A 19104-nucleotide genomic window follows, 5' to 3' on the forward strand; every position below is an offset into this window, starting at 1 on the left:
TTTGCCAAAATGAACGAGGAGCAACACAGACCCGTTCACGCTCACTCAGGATGGAAAAATTCGCCAACTAATTGGCAGTTGCTTTTATTTTATTAATTTGTTACTAATTTGTTTATTGGTTCCTTTAGTATTCCATAAGTATTCCCTGATCATTGAAATATCTCTGAAAAGTGCAGCAATGAATGTGCAGTTCGTTCGCTTTAACCCACAAGCGGAATAGGAGATAACACACTTATTCCAGTAGAATAATATATTACTACATTAATATAATTACTGTCGTATACGTTTTGATTATTATGTTATGCTGAAAATATGCTGAAAAAAATGGAGACTATTTTAATAATATTTTGTATAATTGCAGGATAATCTGGCATTACATTTGAAGGACACAGCTGCGTTTTGGTTCATTATTTAATAATTATTCTTAAAATAAATAAACATTTCAGTTTCACAGGTTTCACAATAATAAATAACTACCTTCAGGTATTCAGATATAATAATAACAATAATAAAATGCATACTACAGCCGCTATTGTTATTGACAGTGCTATCATTAGGCATACTATTACTTAAGATTATATTACCAGTATTACTAATACTGAATAATAATGATAATAATGACCGTGGCAATTTCACGTTGAAAAAAAAATATACATACCAAATACCCTATCACAAATCACAAAAATATATTTCGCAAGACATATATGCCCTACTTTAAAATTTTATATAGTCTAAGCCTAAAAATAATATGCGCAACTGATTATATTGCTGATATATATCGTACTGAGTTTTAGCCCGCTGAACGACATATAAGAGGCTATATAACCGTTGCATCTACTTCGGAAGGGTCTCCGTTTAATACGCAAGCATTTGTATCGACGCAAGTGAAGCACATGCACCCGTTTCATTTGCAAATGGAAATTAAAAATTTAAATATAGTAAATACACAAATAATGCATTCGTCACACAAAACAACCAACATCACTAACAGAATAAAATTAGTATCAGACTTTTTCAGAATTCCTGAAAACGAAGCTTACAGTTTACAGTCTAACACAAAGGTACGGTCAATATCAAACGATATAATACAAACAGATAAGACAAATCAAATACAGAAGAATTTGACGAGTTCAATAATTTACCGCATGAAACCTATTAGCTGGGAAAGAGATCTGTAAATTTTGCTTATGAAGCAAATACCATTTAATAGCCAGTTCTTCATTTTCCATTGTATGCTCTTCACCATTTTGTAGCATCAATCGTCTTTTGGTTGGCATTTATTGATTTTCTTCATCTTCATCCTACGGTTTTGAAACCATATCTTAACTTGTCTTTCAGTGAGATTTAGGCATCTTGCAACTTCGTATCTGCGGTCTCGAGTAAGATACATGTTAAACAAAAACTCTTTCTCCAGCTCCAAAGTCTGGTGTTTAGAGTACGGACAGCGCTTTTTTCTTGTGGACCTTGCGTGAAGCCAGTTGGACGCAGGATTATCTGAAAAAAGGGGGATCGATAAATGAAAGAACAAATCCAGTGCCTTCTAATGGTAAATTCTGACGCTAACATGAATAAAATACCGTACATTTTTATTTATAGCCAAACGACGGCCTATATGACGCAATGGCACCTTTCATAATGTTGACTGCTCATAACCTAAAATGCCGTTATTGGTAACCAGTGTCACAAAGTCTAGTATGTCAGTGAAGGTTTGCATATCGCGGTCGGCTAAAGTAAATGCTTCTTCAACCGAATAAATATAATTTCTACGTATTCTAGTTACGATATAAACATAAAACGCTACGATTCCTTTGGTTTAAGTTTACAATGACTTCATTAAAATGATCGTTTAAGCTACATTTCTGGTAACGCGCTAGACGGAAATATTTCAGATATATATAGTAAAGCGTTTTAAAAACCAATGCACTTGCACGATGTACTCACTGGAGTCGATGTCTACCTTCTCCTCGGTGGAACCGCTCTCTTCAGTTGGCTCGGAGGAATTGCTGTCGCTGGGGATTTTTTCTGTCACGACTCGGGAAAATCCCGTTGAAAAATCAGACAGAGCCAGCGTATTCGATTCAAACGTAGTGCAGTCTCTTCCTTCGGGCAAAGGCTCAGCTTTGACGTGATAATGCCCATTCGTCTGTAGTCCAGTAAAAGGCAGCGATCCAGTAGTCGGTTCCAACAACCATGATCTCATGTATATTCCTTCAGAGCCGACTGTCTGGCCCTGTGGAACGGCGTACGGCTGGTATATAGAGGAAACGCTGCTTGGATGCTGGTCAGGCACTGGGGCCCAGGATGCGCCGAATGAAGATGTTTTCGCTGGGTACTGGCACGGATCGAGGTCGCTGTGGTCATTCAGGACGGGCTGCCTCGCATGCTGGAGCCCTGAACTCGAATGGTATCTGGGCACCAAAAGGTCCTCTGACTCTGGAACCGTGTGATTGTCTCCAAAGTAACCTAATGCCCCTGACGCTGACATAGCAGAAACATGGACACGCACAAAAACACAGAAAAATGCACTGTACTATCAACACAAAATAATCAGGATCTACTTGGCCTCAGTGGGACCTGCGGTTAGCCAGGAGTTGAACGTTATCTGCTTTGTGATTGGGCAGAGGCAGCACGTGACCCCAAGGCACAACAATAAGAATAAATCTGTTCCCTCATTTCGAGATGTTCTTTGTTTTGCTGTCATTTTTGCAAAATCGTATAATTTTATGGAAACAAAACATCTGAGAAAATAAATGCATGCGTGTTAATAATGCCGAATCAGATGCACCTTTGCTGGATTGATAAGTGCGTTGGAAATAGTCGGGAGAAACCTGCGTACAAGGATTGCCATCTTTCTCATACAAAAAAATGGCATCCACCCGATACTTATAGGCTACTTAATCAAAATGCCTCTTTTAAGCCTAGCATGTTAAATTTACTCTAACAAAAAGTGATTCATTACTGTAGTTCTGTAAAAACTGGGCCTATTCACATTTTCCTATAAAAACATCACTTGATTTACCAAATCCAAAATTACAATTATTATTACTATTAATAATAGGCCTAGATGCACTACTGGGTCTGTGGACAAGGTCCTAATAAATATTTATTAATATAAGGAATATTTTATGCGTGTATGCCTCTATAAATTGTATAATAAATGCGTTATGGACGTAGGAATGAACAGTATTTATCTTGTCCTGTATTATTTTAAAAATACTGTAATATACAATAACTTTTCCGATTTTCTTCACTTTTGTCACTACGTGTATCTTCAGTTTAATGAAGTTATAATTTGTAGTTTAAAAAAAAACATATAGGCCTTTTTATATAATTATTCTACAAATGGCTATGGCAACGTACAGGCATAATAAGTACGGTTGCATATAAATTTATACTGAATACCGAATTCCATTTTAAATTCAATTTTTAAAAAATGCGATACATTTAAGAATTTGGTTTTAGCCATTAGTAACCAAACCCACTTTGAAAAAGTACGATCCGCCTAAGCATCATTTTATCGTCCATTCCGTCACTGTTTATAGTCTGCACATTTTATAAGACCACGATTATTTCCTGTTTACTGCTACGGGGATTTTTTCTACCAAAAGGACCATCTAAAAAGCAGGACAGCGCGCACAGACATGGGCAAGTGATGCAAAAAGTTAGTTAAAACTGTGGCATATATATGGCGCGTATACATACCACGTAACGTTGTCTATCACAAAATAAAAGCGGCGGCTACAGCCCTAATGCTGGTCGTGTTTCATTATCCTCCGACAGACAACAGACTGATCTAAATATCGCCAGGAAAGCATTCTTTTATGTTAACCTTAGTGGCCAGCAAATGCATCCGGATCTCTAAGCGGGAGCCACTGAGGTCGCTGTTCGCTCGGCTTCGTCGAGACTGCAATGATCGTAACCTAGGCCTTGCAAACCTCTTCTTTAAATCACGCAACAACCAAAGCAAGCTAATTCCAAACCCACCCCCCTCGTTCCTTTTTAAGGACCATGCTCAGCTTATTTACAAATGTGGTGCGACTGCGTGGTGGCAGAACTAAAAGTCTATTTTGTAAATCTGCATCGGAATCAGCTGCAAATATCCACAGAATATTTAAAAAATAATGGTACGAATCTAAGCTATTAAAAGCAAATGGGAGAAGGTGGAATCACACTAACTTTTAAATTGTAGGTAAGTAATATATACCACGGTATACAGTCGATCAATCGTCATTTTTTTAGACGATTGTGAGCTCAAGGTATCCATTAATAACTTCTATAGTCGTGGCGTTGAACTGGGAGTAATTCAGACAGTTTCGTGTTGTGGCGGTAAGAACTGTAGCCAAACAACATGAAACTACCTAAGTCACTCGACAGTACCCTTGATTCCAAAAGAAAAGAAATACCTCTCGTGCAGGCAATAAAAAAAGGAACGTTCATTGGTGAAAATGAAAATACATGGATATCTTAAGAGTATTAAAATCGAATGTAAAGAAAACGATCGAGCCATAATCGGTATTCACATTACAGTTACTTGGCATAACACGAAACACTTTCCATATTACACGCACGAGACATTGGCATATTCAAAATCTAAGAATTTCCGAGCTGAGTACGACTCAGCCAGGTATTCATCTGCTTTGCTGCATAAATGAAAATCCTTGTTAGAGCTGATTGAAATCCAACGCACTTTGTAACACTGAAATATTCCCGCTTATTTAACAAATCAATGTTCAACAGACCAAACGAAAAAAAAACTACTCTTGTTTAAACAACGTAGACGCTACATAACACTGGGCCTGTATGAAAATACATAACGAACAATGATGAAAAAGAAACATTAAATGTAAGATCATCATTAAACTGAATTTTCTTTATTAAAGCAACATAAATTCATTAACGTTTCTAGAGAAACATCTGGATTTTATTTATTGTCACCACACCACAATAAAACATTTTCACAGTACATACTGGATATATATTCCGCCCTTTATATGCCACTTACAATGAAAATGGCTGGAAAGCAAACAACTTGCTTTGATGTCGAAAATATTTTTATCGCTTAGTAGCAATAGTGTATGTAAAATATCTATCAGTCTCACAAAATGGGATGATCGGGAAAATCTGCACAATTTCTTGCAAAGAGGTGTGTGTAATAAACGTTGTCCACGACAATGCCATATCTCCGCAAATGTGCAGGTATATATATTTTATATATGTTATATTCAATGTTTTTAAATGCTTTACAAACAAATTTTATAATGTTTGGGTGACTCATGCACGGTTAACACTGAAGGGGTCTTTGTGGTCAAGTCCGCCCGAAATCCTAGACACACAAGCAATTTTTGACGACGGAATTAATTCCTCCTTTCTAATAACTGAATGGGTCTACATTTTCACAGAAATTTTACATATATTTTCATCTATATATTCCAACTTAAAATAAAAATAGTTTTTTGTAAATCACCAACATGCAGGCACTCAGAAAAGTCATTAATCAAATACTTCCTGCACAATCATTGTGCAACCGAAGACAGTTGTAAAACCGGATTTAATACTTCGCACTGACGACGAAGCGTCGTAGGTTCCTCACGGAAAATTAAAGTTGGTTGTAAGATCCCGAATCCTATTTTCCCGGCTCATTTTCTTCAGTTTCATTCTGCGGTTCTGGAACCAGATTTTAACTTGTCTGTCGGTCAAGTGGACGCTACGGCTGATCTCTAGGCGCCGCTCACGAGTCAGGTACATGTTGAACAGGAACTCTTTCTCGAGCTCCAGAGTCTGGTGTTTAGTGTAAGGACACCGTTTCTTCCGTCCACTCTTCGCTGTTAGCCAGTTAGCTGCATTTTCATCTTTCGTGTGTCCTAAAGAAATTTAAAACAATACATCAGATGCAGGAACTGTAATTTTGCGGGTCCCGCAGAATCAACCGCGGGCCTGTACTCAGCTTGAACTTGATATTAGTTAGATGGTTATCAAGTTTTATTTTTCTGACGATGAGCAAAACAGTTACAATATGAATTCGGTCTGTTTCTCATTTTCACGTCTATATAGTTTTCATTATACATCAGTAGGCTTTTGGTTGTATTTAAATGCCAGGTAATTAGAAATGTTAATCCGGCTGCCTCATTCTCCCTAGAAACAATGTTGCAAAAACAAAATCGCATGATTAAATTTATAGTAGCGTAGTTGAAAACTGCTTTTAGCCTTCATAATATTTTAAGTTCACTGTTACGAAACTATGACAGTCCACATAATAATTAATAAATTATCGTGATGTTTTTTTCCTCGTACCCTATAAGTAACATGATTTAGAAACGGTCAATTGCGAAAACAATTCACTTTTAGAAAATTATTAGTTTGTGCCTTTTACGTCTACAATTAGGCCTGTAAATTTAAGGATAGCAAAATAATGATAAATAATAACATTTTACTTGTTTACCAAATATATGATTTAGGCCTATCTAAACTCTGTAATTATAAGACAAATAAACGTACCACATAGCGCTTCATGTGCAGCACGTTTAAGGATATTTAATTCAGATATTTTAGAGGCATACGTAATTTAAAACATCTAATAATTCTATAGTTTCAGAATAATGTATCCCTGTTAGTCATCTGGAATAAAGTGTTAGTCCGGAGTGACTTTGTGGTCTAACAAATGCCAAAGGAAGAACACAGTTTCGCAATATGCAGATACTTATATACCGAGCATAGTTTATCGTTTCCTATTTTAAACTAATATAAGCATTTTAAGTCCGACGATTCAACTTCCAAAATAAAGCGAAGATACAACTGCCCATCGAGACGCAAATAGTTTTTTTGCTAGAAATTTTTAAATAGAGGTAAAGAAAACTAAAACTAAAATTGCAATGGCTAAAGTGCTTTTCTTGCAGCAATGAAAAACTCACCGGGATCACACATATATTGCCTGTAACCATACCTGCTAAAACATGCAGTGACGAAGACGGATATGGGCACACCTTTATGGCCGTGTGCTACTTACCATTTGTGATCGCCTTTGGACTTTCTTTGCAATTTTCTCGGGGTTCTGGAGAAGGTGACTCCTCAGTCGAGGAGGATACGCCCGTTTCCTCGTCTTTTTGACTGCCTGGCACACAGTTGGAGGAGCCATCCTTGTTATCCCTCCTGGCAGGCTCTACCGATGTGGAGGAGGAAGGCGGTGTGTCGAAGTGAACGGGAGGTTGTAGTGTAAAGTGTGACGAATTTGACTGAACATCGTGATAAACCTTAGAAGTTGCGTAAGTCTGAGATAGGCGGAAGTAACCAGGTACCGGGACCATGCCACTATCGCCACCCGGACACGAACCCGATGATACACCGGAGTAGCAGAGGTCTTCTGTATGTGAAGGTGTTGCAGTCTTACCCGATTCATAGATGGAGTACGTGTTCTCTTCTTTAATGTTAGGCGAGAATGAGCATGAGGTAACCTGCTGAACGGACTGATCCATTCGGCACGACCGCGCCGTGTCCAGCCATACTTGCATTCCCGGCATGTATGGGTTAGAAGTGGGAACCATGTTTTGACAAGCTGCTTCGTTTCGTTTGCTCAGTCCTGGGAAAAATCCACAGTTTGGTAGTCCATAAGGCAAATCCGAACCAGGAGGAAAGTACACGCCGCCACCTTGGTAGTAGTCTCCACCGCTTTCAGTTCGGGCGCTAATTAAGGAATCTACCAAAAATGAGTTCCCAGCTGGGCTGTCTGAGCATGACATTGTTGTGGTAAAATTTCACTAGGAGCAGATAACAGTTTGTGGCTGACATTTCTTGAGCAAAACATGCTGAATAAGATTACAGATAGCTCCCCTTCACTGTGCTCATTGACAGCCAATTGAAAGCCGAGAATGCTGGAGACCCCGCCCTTGAAAAAGCACGCAATGACGTGGACACATCAATCAGAGCTTTCAGTAAAAATGAAACAAAATCTTAAGTTTTATTTCCCATTGTTAGCGTTTGAAATAAAAGATATGGCAAAAGACAAGTGGGTGTACATTTCACTTTACTGAAAACGGTCTCGAAATATAACTCTGAGCCTGGGTGATGAGAGACGGCTTGAATCATTACTGATTTTAATTAGCACAATACCGTGTCCAAACGCTTCATACATATCATCAATCTATATCAAGGTCCATATATTGTTAAACCTAAATGATCATGCAAGAATATTTAAAATAAGTGCACATAGTGCGGTAGATTTTGAAACCACAAATCATCAGACCGATTACCGACAGACTAAAAATCAGCCCGGAACGCTACAAAGCGAGAATCTGTTATATAAATGTAATAATAGTAATTTTAGTCTTAGTATTATGCACTGATATCCAGCTTCCATTTTGACATAACAAATCAGTGACTTCCTGACAAGTTAGCTAAAAAAATTAAAGCTGTTTTACTTAGTGTGTTCTTTAATATCTCGAATTGTTCTGCGGCGCGCATATTTAAGTTTAACTTCCCCCGAGAACAGACGTACGCTTGTCTCTTGGCCAAATCCCTGCCACATCTGCCACTCGCAGGTAGCCTTTCTCCATAGAACGTTCTATAATCTGAACTTTTGTTTCTAGCTTTTTCTATGCAGCCCTTCAGGAATTTAGGAAAATGTACTACATGGCTTTAATTATGAAAGAAAAATAGCATGTACTTTGCCTCTAATACGACTTTAAAGTTAAAGAATCGTTGTTTTTATTACAGAGACAGCATAAGTACCTATGGGTGCTTTGAAAGTACATAGTAGCAGTAATTTTACTTACGGCTTTACTAAACTGGCTACCTTCTTGGCAATTTTTAACTCTCCTTTGACCTGTTATGCAACACGAACGGCCGACACCCTACAGAGGACAGTTTTTCGTTTGAAATAAGAGCTTTATATGATACGAACGGATCAGAATATATAAAAATACATTTACATTTGTGGTTGCTAAATTTATATTTACGAGCATGAATTAATTACCTTCAACAGGCCCACGGTTCATGTTACTCACTGGCTATATAATATATCCACAATATTATTTTAACAGCGTTTTTATTGTCGCGTGTATGGCTATTGGCCTGTATCCTGTCGTAGCAAAGCTTCCGTCATTTACCCAGTATTTTTTGCGGTAGCAATCGTAGGCCTAGTATTTTGATGCCCTTACGTACAATAATGTGCCGTTTTATTACATCCAGCGGAAGCTTTTATTTTTCACTGGAGACAAAGCCTGTGGATATGGCTATTTAATCGTTTTGTTCGTTTTTATTTCCTCAATACTATCTTTTCATGCTTCTATAAAACGTATGATTTAAAACTGTTCTTTCATGAAACATGCCGGTTGTGACCGCTTGTAGGAAACAGAGGACTATTATAATTTTATACCAAAAGCAAGCAAGAACTGATTCACAGCGCAAGCCCTAAGTGTCAGGAAACTAATGTTATTTTTACGTTAAAATAATGTCACAGTTTAGTTATAATGTGTTTGCATTTACACACGCATACAATTATAAATTGCTGAATTTCTGCCACGACTGGCGCGTGACTTCTGTATTTATTACACTTCACATACGTGAAAATAAATTAAAAAACCAGCGCTATGATTTAAACCCGGCCAAACAACCAGTGTAATATGTAGCGCTTTATCTGATCGTTATCTAAAAAAAATGCACGTATCCTGCGCAATATATGATTTATAAACAATGTTTTATATTTGTCAAATACATATATAATTATACTTCATAAAACCGAAAGCATCAATTTGATTAACTTATCCAAATTCGCATTTATACAGAGTTCAACGCCTGGCAGATGTTTACCTGTCTTGCAATAGAGAGGTTGCAGAGTTGTTTTAATAGACTGAATTTAAAAAATCTTCCCGTCATCTTGACATCGTCGGCAATGACATTGATCTGAAGTGCGCCGCCCAGTGGAAAGACATCTGTAAACCAAGCTTGAATATTGCCACCAATCTGGGACTCCGAAAGAGCATTCGCAAATGAGAATGGAAAGACAGTGGACAACGACTTTCAATGGTTCTTCTCAAGCCCTTAGTAACAGCTAATAACCTTGGTCTCAGACAGTTTATTGCCGCACTCCAGTTGTGCAAATGCTCCAGACTCAGACAACTTTTATGGTAGAGTTGTTACAGCAACAGAGAGGATGTGCCGTAATTAGGTCGGAATTCCAGAGACCCTCAAAGGATGCGCTCGGTAGGACCATCGCGTACAGCGGCGACCATAAACTTCTGCTCTTCTTTGTTTACTGGTCTTTTACTGTGATACATGTCACTCGTTAAGTGTTGGCGGAACAACTAGGATACTTGGTTGAAAATGCTTCAAATAGAAGAATAATGTGGAAACGTGACGCCAAAAAAAATCTCACAAAAATAAAACCGAGTTACAATTTAAAATTTCTACAAGATAAACACGAAAGAAGGGTCTTTGGGTGGGAAAAGTGACCTGAAATTTGCCGCATACTTTCGAAGGCCTTTCTTTAGCGTTTTCCAAACCTAAGGAACAATAAAGTCGCTTTTTATTCTCTGACCAAATGGTGACCTGAAACTAAACGGAAATAAACATTATGATTATATAACGACAGTTTAATTTTAGCTCCCATGGTTAAAAGAAAAAAAAACATTGTGACGTCTGTAGTCTTATTTTGTAATGACTCTGTTTTGTCTGTGGTTGGTATGTCCCCGCGTGAGCGTATACCAAGCGTACCTTACACCAAGTCAATATATTACAGCACGACAAGCCAATGCTTTTCCTATATTTTTATGCTTAAAAATCCAATTTGACATAATCTCATTAACGGGACTTCAACCGTCAAAGCCATTCAGCTCAGAATTAGAACGAGAAGATCACAACGAAAATACTGTAGAAAAAGGTTTGCTTTGAGGTATAGCTATACAATGTAGCCTATTGATGGCAATGCGGAAATGTCATAAATGAATGTAATTATGCACACTAGCACTACACTAGTACTAGTACATACACAATTACGCGGTACAGTTTTACCAAAATACATCTGAACCTTTTTGACGTTTTATCTGCTTCGCTTCTACGCCGCTCCGGACAAAGGACTCTACTAAAAACACAGACGTGAAACTTTTCTCCAAACAAAATTATGTTTAATGCTATAAAATCGCTTGATTTTAGTTTGAACATCGTATGACATTTTTGATGTCTAGGCTAGCGAAATATCTATTTTTTTGCTCTTGTTTACTGTTTTATATAAAAAAAAGAACATCGAAGATGTGAAAAAGCTACTTTCCATTTAAATTTGAATTCTACTGACAAAAATTACTATTATAACAGGACTATCATATAGCATTATCACCTGCCTTTTAGGCGTTACAAATCATATATGTTTGTCGCACCAAACTGTATACCCACAATGAATAAAACATACAAAACAGTTGTACACATGTCATATTTAGCTAAATGCGAAAATAAATAGACATGATAAGGTCAGTGTTCGGTGATTATAATAATAGGGGTTGGGCGACAATACTTTAAACAGGTTTAAACTTGTGATTTAGACCCCACTACATGTTTGGAATATATTATATACATTTGGATAAAAAAAACAGTTATTTTCATCCAGGAAAATGTATAAAGTTCTTTTGGAAACATCCGGTTCATTGTGTGCGGGGAATGAATCTACATCCTAGAACTTGAAATTAACCGTCGTGCCTCTGTTTCAACACAGAGGGAAGAGCCGGGTCCACATGCATACCGCTAATGCAAAGGATTGACGGTGTAATATTGTAAACGATCCCTGTTCAGCTTCTTTTCTTTCATTCTCCTGTTTTGGAACCAAATTTTCACTTGGCGATCGCTGAGATTTAGCATTCTGGAGAGCTGCAGGCGTTTTTCTTTGTTGATGTACACACTGAAGAAGAACTCTCTTTCCAGTTCTCTGATCTGGAATTTTGTGTAGGGACACCTCTTCTTACGTGTCTTCTGACCACCTAAAAGAAAGGAGCGATAATTAAGAAAAAAGCATCAGAAATCGGGCTTTAACATAACTTTATGTAAAATCTTTATTAGATTGTTTTTCTATTAAAAAAAATATTACTCTATTTAAACGTATTACTCGATAGTATGTTTTTTTATTCTAAAATAAGCCCACGTTATGCCTATAATATTGTGAACTGCGTGATAATCATTTTGTAGATAATGAATATGAAATATATATTTCGTTGTCTTACCTTTATATTCCATGAATTTAGTAGTGACGCAAAGTTAGCAATTAACGGTACAAGATATAATATGATATAAGAGAACTTGTAAATGAAACGATGTGAAATACATATAGAGCATATTCTCATATTTTATTTTTTGTTACATTTGTATGTTTTCTGTATAGTCTAAATTAATAAGCCCAGTGACATTATACTGGATATGAACACTATAAAAGCACCTATATTACGTATTAAAATACAATAACAAGTTGCCATCCAGGAAATCTAAAGATATTATAAATGACTTATGAAACAGATAGAAATAGAAATTGGAAAAAGGCCTGAGATTTCCATTGGTCAAATTCAATCGTAAGCACGTGATCCTGTAGTTTATAACAAAGTTTTGTTGAGCAAATCTAAAGGACCCCCATAAACCTTATGCGCTTATAAAACAGCATATAAACTGTTTAACAGCAGCGCGCTAGATTGCGATCTTTCATAACTGGGGCGCGTCTTAGTACGTACTGCTGTTAGATTTCTCTTCATTGTTGCCGGAAGAAGACTCTGGACTGCTGCTGTCTTCTCGCCGCTCTCTTCCCCTTGTTTCCCGGCACGTGTCGGAGCCGGACCCTGGGTTAGTCAGTTTCGTGGTATTTTTGTCCAACGGGTTGTCGGCCGTTCGGTTTTCTGCATTCCCATACGCCGTCTCGAAAAACTGATCAAAAGCCTGAGGCAGCACACCGTTCCTTCCCACGCTGCTATAGAAATTGGATGTAGAGCTAGAGTTCGAATGGTAGACAACGGAATTGTTTTTCGCGATCATTTCCCCTAGAGGTGTTGGACCAGACAGACAGTCTCTGTGAACCATCTCCTCTGTCGTATAGCAGTGCGACAAATTTCCTCGGTGGTGCCATTTACTGGATGTATCAATAGCATAGTCCCGAAAGGTAACCTCTCTCATGGACTGAACCTGCGGCAGGTTAGCAGAGTACGAGTACGTCATTGGTCGAGAAGACGGGGTCTGAGATAAAAACGATGGGAGACTCGAAAAGTCTGTTCCCGGGACGTAGTACGTGCAACTGGGCAAATACATATTCGGCCCAAGCGGTACACGCTCGTCAAAATCCATTATAGCTCTGTCGCTGGTTTTCCTTCATTAAGTCCTCGTGGCATGGTTCTCGTGCGCTGTTGCTACAGTCTCTTTGAAGCAGATCACTGGAGCAGAAATTTTGAGACGTAGGCTGACGTGGAGATCCATCTCCATCCTAGAGGGGCGCCAGTCATGTGACCGAGAGCAGAAAATGACATTATATTTTGCGCGGGTTGTGTCTAGGTTCATGTTGATGCACTGATGCCCTGGACTGTATATTTGTGCTTAAAACCAGCGTTTAAACGTGGTTTTGCTGTTTTGACAATTCCTATTACTTCTCGGGAAAGCTCAGTGAAGCTAATATTTGAGAAGCGTATGAAACAATCTACCGACTTTCAGTCTAAACCTGCTAACTGTGGATATGATAGAATTCACTTGATACAGCAGCCAGATTGAATAGCGGCTAATTAGCGTATTCTATGCGGGTGGTGCGCACGCCCATCAGTGCATATGGCGGCTCATGTTTTAATACACGTATTATAAGTTTTTTTTTTTTGCTTGTTTATGTGACAATTAATTAATCTGTTTAGCCCAATAAATAGCACAATTAAAAGCGATGGTCGCAAATTAGCACACTTTGAGTCTTAATCCATCTGTCAATCTGTCTCACTAAGGGATAACTGTACCTACTAATCAACGGCACGCAGGAAAAAGAACACAATTCGAAACGCGAAACAGAGGTTTTGCCAATGTCTTTGTGTTATATATTTGACGCGTACATGATACATAATTGGTATTGACTCCTTAGTCTGTATCCAAAAGTAAGAAAATGACGTATAGGTGTCCTGCCAATCATTTAACATAAGTTTTTATTCTTACAATACGAAAACACACAAATGCGGAAAGGACAAGTAGCCGTTACACTCATTTTGTCTTTATCTAGACCCACCTGCATTGAATACATATTCGTGCATTTTTCCTGCACATTTGAAATGCTAAACTTAGTATTCTATATTCTGTAACATCATGGAAGTATTTTAAAACAGTAATTCAGTACGCATATATACTGCATTCTCCAATAATAATGATTTTCCATGTGTAACTATACATAATCATGTTATCGTCTTAAAATTTAGGTTCATTAATGCCTGGGGAAGCAAATGTAAAGATATAGTTTATATAATATCGATGTTTTTAAGTTGAAATTAAAGTGTCTTGGTAGAAATAACGCCTTTTCGTATTTCCTAGCTATAGAGATAAGCCAGTCTAATTTTGTAGATGTCTTGGCCGTAAAAGAAAGCAATCCTTGTCAAATGGATTTGTGAAGGTTAAACTAAACAGTTTCCTGTAATAGAAAAGGGTAATATAAAAATGAGAATTAAAAAACCGCGTGAAGATAATGCAAAATACCAAAATCACGCGGTTCATGAATGAGTCAAAATTACTTGGCCTTTTTAAAACAATCCCGCTTAAAATTACATGCATACGTGATTTAGTAAAATATTTTCAGTAGGATTTTTACGAATATCATCAGAAATCCGCAGGCAGAATACGAATTTGACATATTATCTTCTCTCACACGCTTGCATACTTTGTCGTTCATTTTACAAGCTAAAAAAATAAACTGCATTTCATATCGCCATGATGAGTATAGGCCTACATTTTTTTAGCAAACTACAATAAAGATAAACAGTCTGACTGTACAATTAATATAATTTTTGGTCCTCTTATGAAAACCAAGAACTGCCATAAAATGTGGTCTTCCGAATATTCTAGATCTGTCTTCGATGTCTCGACAGGGTTCTATTTTCCTTCTTGTAAATGAGAAAAAATACTTCGTTGTGTATGATATAGTATTATACACAATATAATAAAATAACGTACTACAGTCGTTCCGTGAGAATTAAAACCACGTGATCGTTAAACGATTACAGATTACAGATTATTGAAGTGTACTGTTGTGTTCGAATACGTGCGCTAAGAACACCGAATCCGAACTTTAGTCTTTTTTCTCTTTTCTAACTACCAGAGGCATATAGCAGTATATCGAATGCTGAGGATACCCCGGCATTTTCAGATGGGGTGGTAAAAGCAATAGGTGGAGGCTAATTGCAACATGTATACAGGCCGTTTTTTTATTTGTTATTTTCCCGAATATAAATTGAACATAATTTTAAATAGCTAGAACGAATTATATATAGCTGTTATATAATGACGGGCAGATATTGTATTTTGACGTATTTTTCAAATAAATATGAGAGTTCGGACGATATTTATTAAATTCTGTCCACTGTTTGGTTCCCATCCTGGTTGTATTTATTTTGAAAAGCCTAAATATTATGGCATCTGTACATAAACAAGCATCCGGTGGCCATATCGCTGTGTTAGACATCAAGGTCGCGCGAGGAGGAGGGTCATCTGGGGGGAAATTGACTACGGATTGCATTTAGTGAACCACATGTCCCGGATGAAGTTATACAGTAATTTATTATAATTGAATAATATTAAGACAGAAATAATGTAGAGAAAATAGTCAGCAATAATACATGACAATATTATAATACAAAAATATTAAGTGTCTAATGTTAACCGACTAGCTTTCAAACCCTGCCACCCCAAAGCATTGGAACAATCACGGGAATTGGAGGTCATTCCTGGATACAGTTGCGATGCTGAATAATTATATTTTGCAATAGACTCTAATTTAGCCGGACAGTTTCATAGGCTAAATGGTGGACGGTGATATCAGGTATTATAATCATCTAATCAAAACGGGCTGTTACGGAAAACCGTGAATGGTTTTTAAAAAGCAGCGTATACAGACAGTCAATTAATAGAATACCATTCTCTATCTAAAAAAATACAGAATGTCCTTCTTAAGTTTAATGTCAAGATTTTCTGTCATTTTGCGATATGTTCTTGTGAATAAGCGGTAACAGTTCGAACATACACTCAGGTGTAGTTCCATTGATACCTTGCAATTTTTGTTTTATTAGCATGCATCTTTCTGAACGGTGAAAACGAGGAACGCTGAAATGGCAGCTGACCTCTACCAAATCAGTTTCAAATTCAGTTTTGAAGGATGTACAGACACCGCAATCGCACGGACTTGGAAGAGAAATGCAAACTTCGAAGGGTCGGCTTTGATCGATCACCTTACTAAGTGCGACGGTAGGCGCGAACTGGAGGTCAAAATTACAGCTAGACATATAAAACCTGAAGGCCACGTTCTGATGTTGGGAGCTGCTGAAATTTTCTTTGGTATAGTTATTTATACAAATCTATGTGAGACGGGTCACCAAATAAAAATTAACTGCAGGATTCAAATATTGAAAGGGTGTTTTCCGTTAGGTGAGCAAGCTTAAAGCAAAGGATTTAACGCCGAAGTTTAACCTAATTGTTAATTGGAATCAAACATTGAATGTTTTGTAAAGGCTTCAAAGAAATGTTTTCATAAACAATTGAAGCTCTGTCACATTTTTTATAGTATGTTGGTACTACTAGTACTGCAGCTGAACTACTACTGCTGTTACTACTACCAATAACAATAATTGCAATGAGATTAATTCTACTACATACTTGACTCAAAAAGGAACCTATAGGAAGCTACATTTTTAAGTTTCAAATATCGCTCTTGACATTCATCTCGTATTTTGTAAATTTCAAAGATCGCCAGAAAGCATAATCCAAATAAATTCTCATTATTATACTTCTGCAGTGTTATACTATTGCTGTGTAAAGGATGTAGTATGTCTGTCTGTCTGTCTGTCAGTCAGTCTGTCTGTCTGTCTGTCTGTCTGTGTGTCTGTATGCATGTCTGTGCGTGTGTGTATGTATGTATGCATAGTGTGTTTGGTGTGAGTAACATTTTAATTATTCCTCATAGTAGTATAGGCTTGAAAGAAAGCAGGGGAAATGTGGTTCAGATGTAAGACCGCGGTATGTTATCGTTTTCTTTTTAATAATTAATTATAATTTGTCTCACAATTTCCTGAGTCACTTAAGTTTAAGACTCCAGCCAAGTACAAGCGCTCAGAAATCATTGTAACTTTGAACTTTAAATCAAATTGAACTTCACGTACCAAATGTAGAAATTGTCTAATTCAAAACACATTTTCGAATGTGTTTCAGCCATTCGTCACATTGACTGTATACATTGGCTAAAAAAACACTGATACATTTAGGTTAAAATGCGGTGCGCGTAAGAATACGTTTGCAATTAATTGATTAATGAATACCTAAATAAGATAAGAATTATTTATCCTATTTCAATTGTTTCAGAAAACAAATCAGCCAGTAATGTATATTAAACTAATTTAAAATTCATATAAAGCAGGCAGTATTAGTAACTACGTGCATTGCCAATCTGGAAAGATTGTTCATATTTTACATAATACATGCTATATCATTAATATTAAAATGCTACTTCATGCGTATATTTCCCATTCTGTAATACTAAAAATGCCCTGTATATGTTATTCCAAACTACAACAAGCTTGAATATGCACGAATATATACTTAATTATACAGTACTAGCATGTACTTGTATACAAAAAGGCATATCGCACAAGTCACGCACAAGACATTGTTCCAATCTTGAGTAACTGAGGCTATTACAGCAACATATTAATTAAATCGACTTTTAGTGAATACAACCCGTTTTACCTACCTTGGGTGACGTTAAGGATTTGTTAATTTGCTCTTGATGACTTAATTACTGAGTTTACAGGAGCTTATCTAAAAGATGGATTGGCATATGTAATTCTATACGTCTGTCTCAGGATCAAGGTAACCTATGTTAAAAATCCGTCAGGACCATTGTAGTCTAAGCGATTTGAGAAGGTCAACAGTAATTAGCAGTGCCCAGAGACCTTGTGTGGCAGGGTTTCCTTTATCCACCAAAAGATTGGAGCAAAGAATGCTGGGACATAGTTTTATCACCTCTGTCCGACGACAACTTAAAAGCTCTTTGAACTACACAACAATGACCCGATAGAGATATACTGCAACCCCCAGGTTCACGAAAGTAAAACAATGCCCGACTGCACACAAAACGATATGAAAACTCCGTACAGGCCATCTTCTTTCAACTCGTCTACTGCTACGCCATGTATTTTGAAAGCGCACATTTAGCGTCAGCTAAATGTTAGTAAAACTGCTATTACATGTTTTGCCTTTGGATGGCAGCAAATTCCAGCACATCGTTCCAAAATTTTCAAACATTTCCGCCCAGTACCTCCGCCTCCGAACAGACCGCGCACGCGAGCCCCTGGTGATACTTAAACGCAGCATTTCTGTCACTGCAGTGTTAAATCCATAAATTTATTAGCCGGAATAGCCATATTTTAAAATTATACAGTGTCCAGACTGCGCTGTAAAATTTTAAATGCGGAAGGCAAATCGGTTCTTAAAATCTGGTTGTAGCTGACGTGTAATTTCTATCAACACTTATAAAAATCAGACTTTTGCCGTGTTAAATTTTAAAGTATTTCAGCTGTGGTTCTCAACAATTAGAATATGTAATATACGGCGAACTTCATTCCACTGTATTCATGTACGTATTAGGATCCATTTCAGTTAATGCATTAAAAATAATAATAGTCCGCATTCTCAGGTAGAGTCAAACCCGACAAAAGTGTGACACACACATTGTTTTTGTTTTGTTTTTTACCATCTTCATAACTAATGTATTTTTGCGTAAAAAATGACTAATTGTTGTGTATCGTGTGGATTATAACCTTATAATCTGAAATGCCATATTCAGTGCTTGTATTCTTGCCTTTCAAAAGAAGCACAAAATACTTTTTAAACATTTACCTTAAATAGTTGCAGATGGAAATTTAC

At 37.1% G+C, this 19104-nt stretch overlaps 3 protein-coding genes across 3 annotated transcripts; all 3 read right to left on the bottom strand.

Moving 5' to 3' along the window:
* Positions 1-71: 71 nt before the first annotated feature.
* Positions 72-4749, bottom strand: hoxa9b (homeobox A9b). The gene is made up of 2 exons (XM_049026474.1): positions 1942-4749; positions 72-1494 (listed from the first exon to the last, which is right to left on the bottom strand). The coding sequence occupies exons 1-2, from the start codon at positions 2483-2485 to the stop codon at positions 1256-1258; spliced, it is 783 nt and encodes a 260-aa protein (XP_048882431.1). The 5' UTR covers positions 2486-4749; the 3' UTR covers positions 72-1255.
* A 150-nt stretch (positions 4750-4899) lies between these two features.
* Positions 4900-8558, bottom strand: hoxa10b (homeobox A10b). Its single transcript, XM_049026473.1, is given in 3 exon segments — positions 4900-5861; positions 7004-7749; positions 7751-8558. Coding segments are annotated over 3 exon segments (1053 nt in total). The 5' UTR covers positions 7783-8558; the 3' UTR covers positions 4900-5586.
* Positions 8559-11137: 2579 nt separating this feature from the next.
* hoxa11b (homeobox A11b) lies at positions 11138-13316 on the bottom strand. Its single transcript, XM_049026253.1, has 2 exons — positions 12696-13316; positions 11138-11957 (listed from the first exon to the last, which is right to left on the bottom strand). The coding sequence occupies exons 1-2, from the start codon at positions 13297-13299 to the stop codon at positions 11725-11727; spliced, it is 837 nt and encodes a 278-aa protein (XP_048882210.1). The 5' UTR covers positions 13300-13316; the 3' UTR covers positions 11138-11724.
* Positions 13317-19104: the final 5788 nt, after the last annotated feature.

The sequence above is a fragment of the Brienomyrus brachyistius genome, chromosome 9 (genome assembly GCF_023856365.1).
Source record: "Brienomyrus brachyistius isolate T26 chromosome 9, BBRACH_0.4, whole genome shotgun sequence".
In the NCBI taxonomy this organism is placed as follows: domain Eukaryota; kingdom Metazoa; phylum Chordata; class Actinopteri; order Osteoglossiformes; family Mormyridae; genus Brienomyrus; species Brienomyrus brachyistius.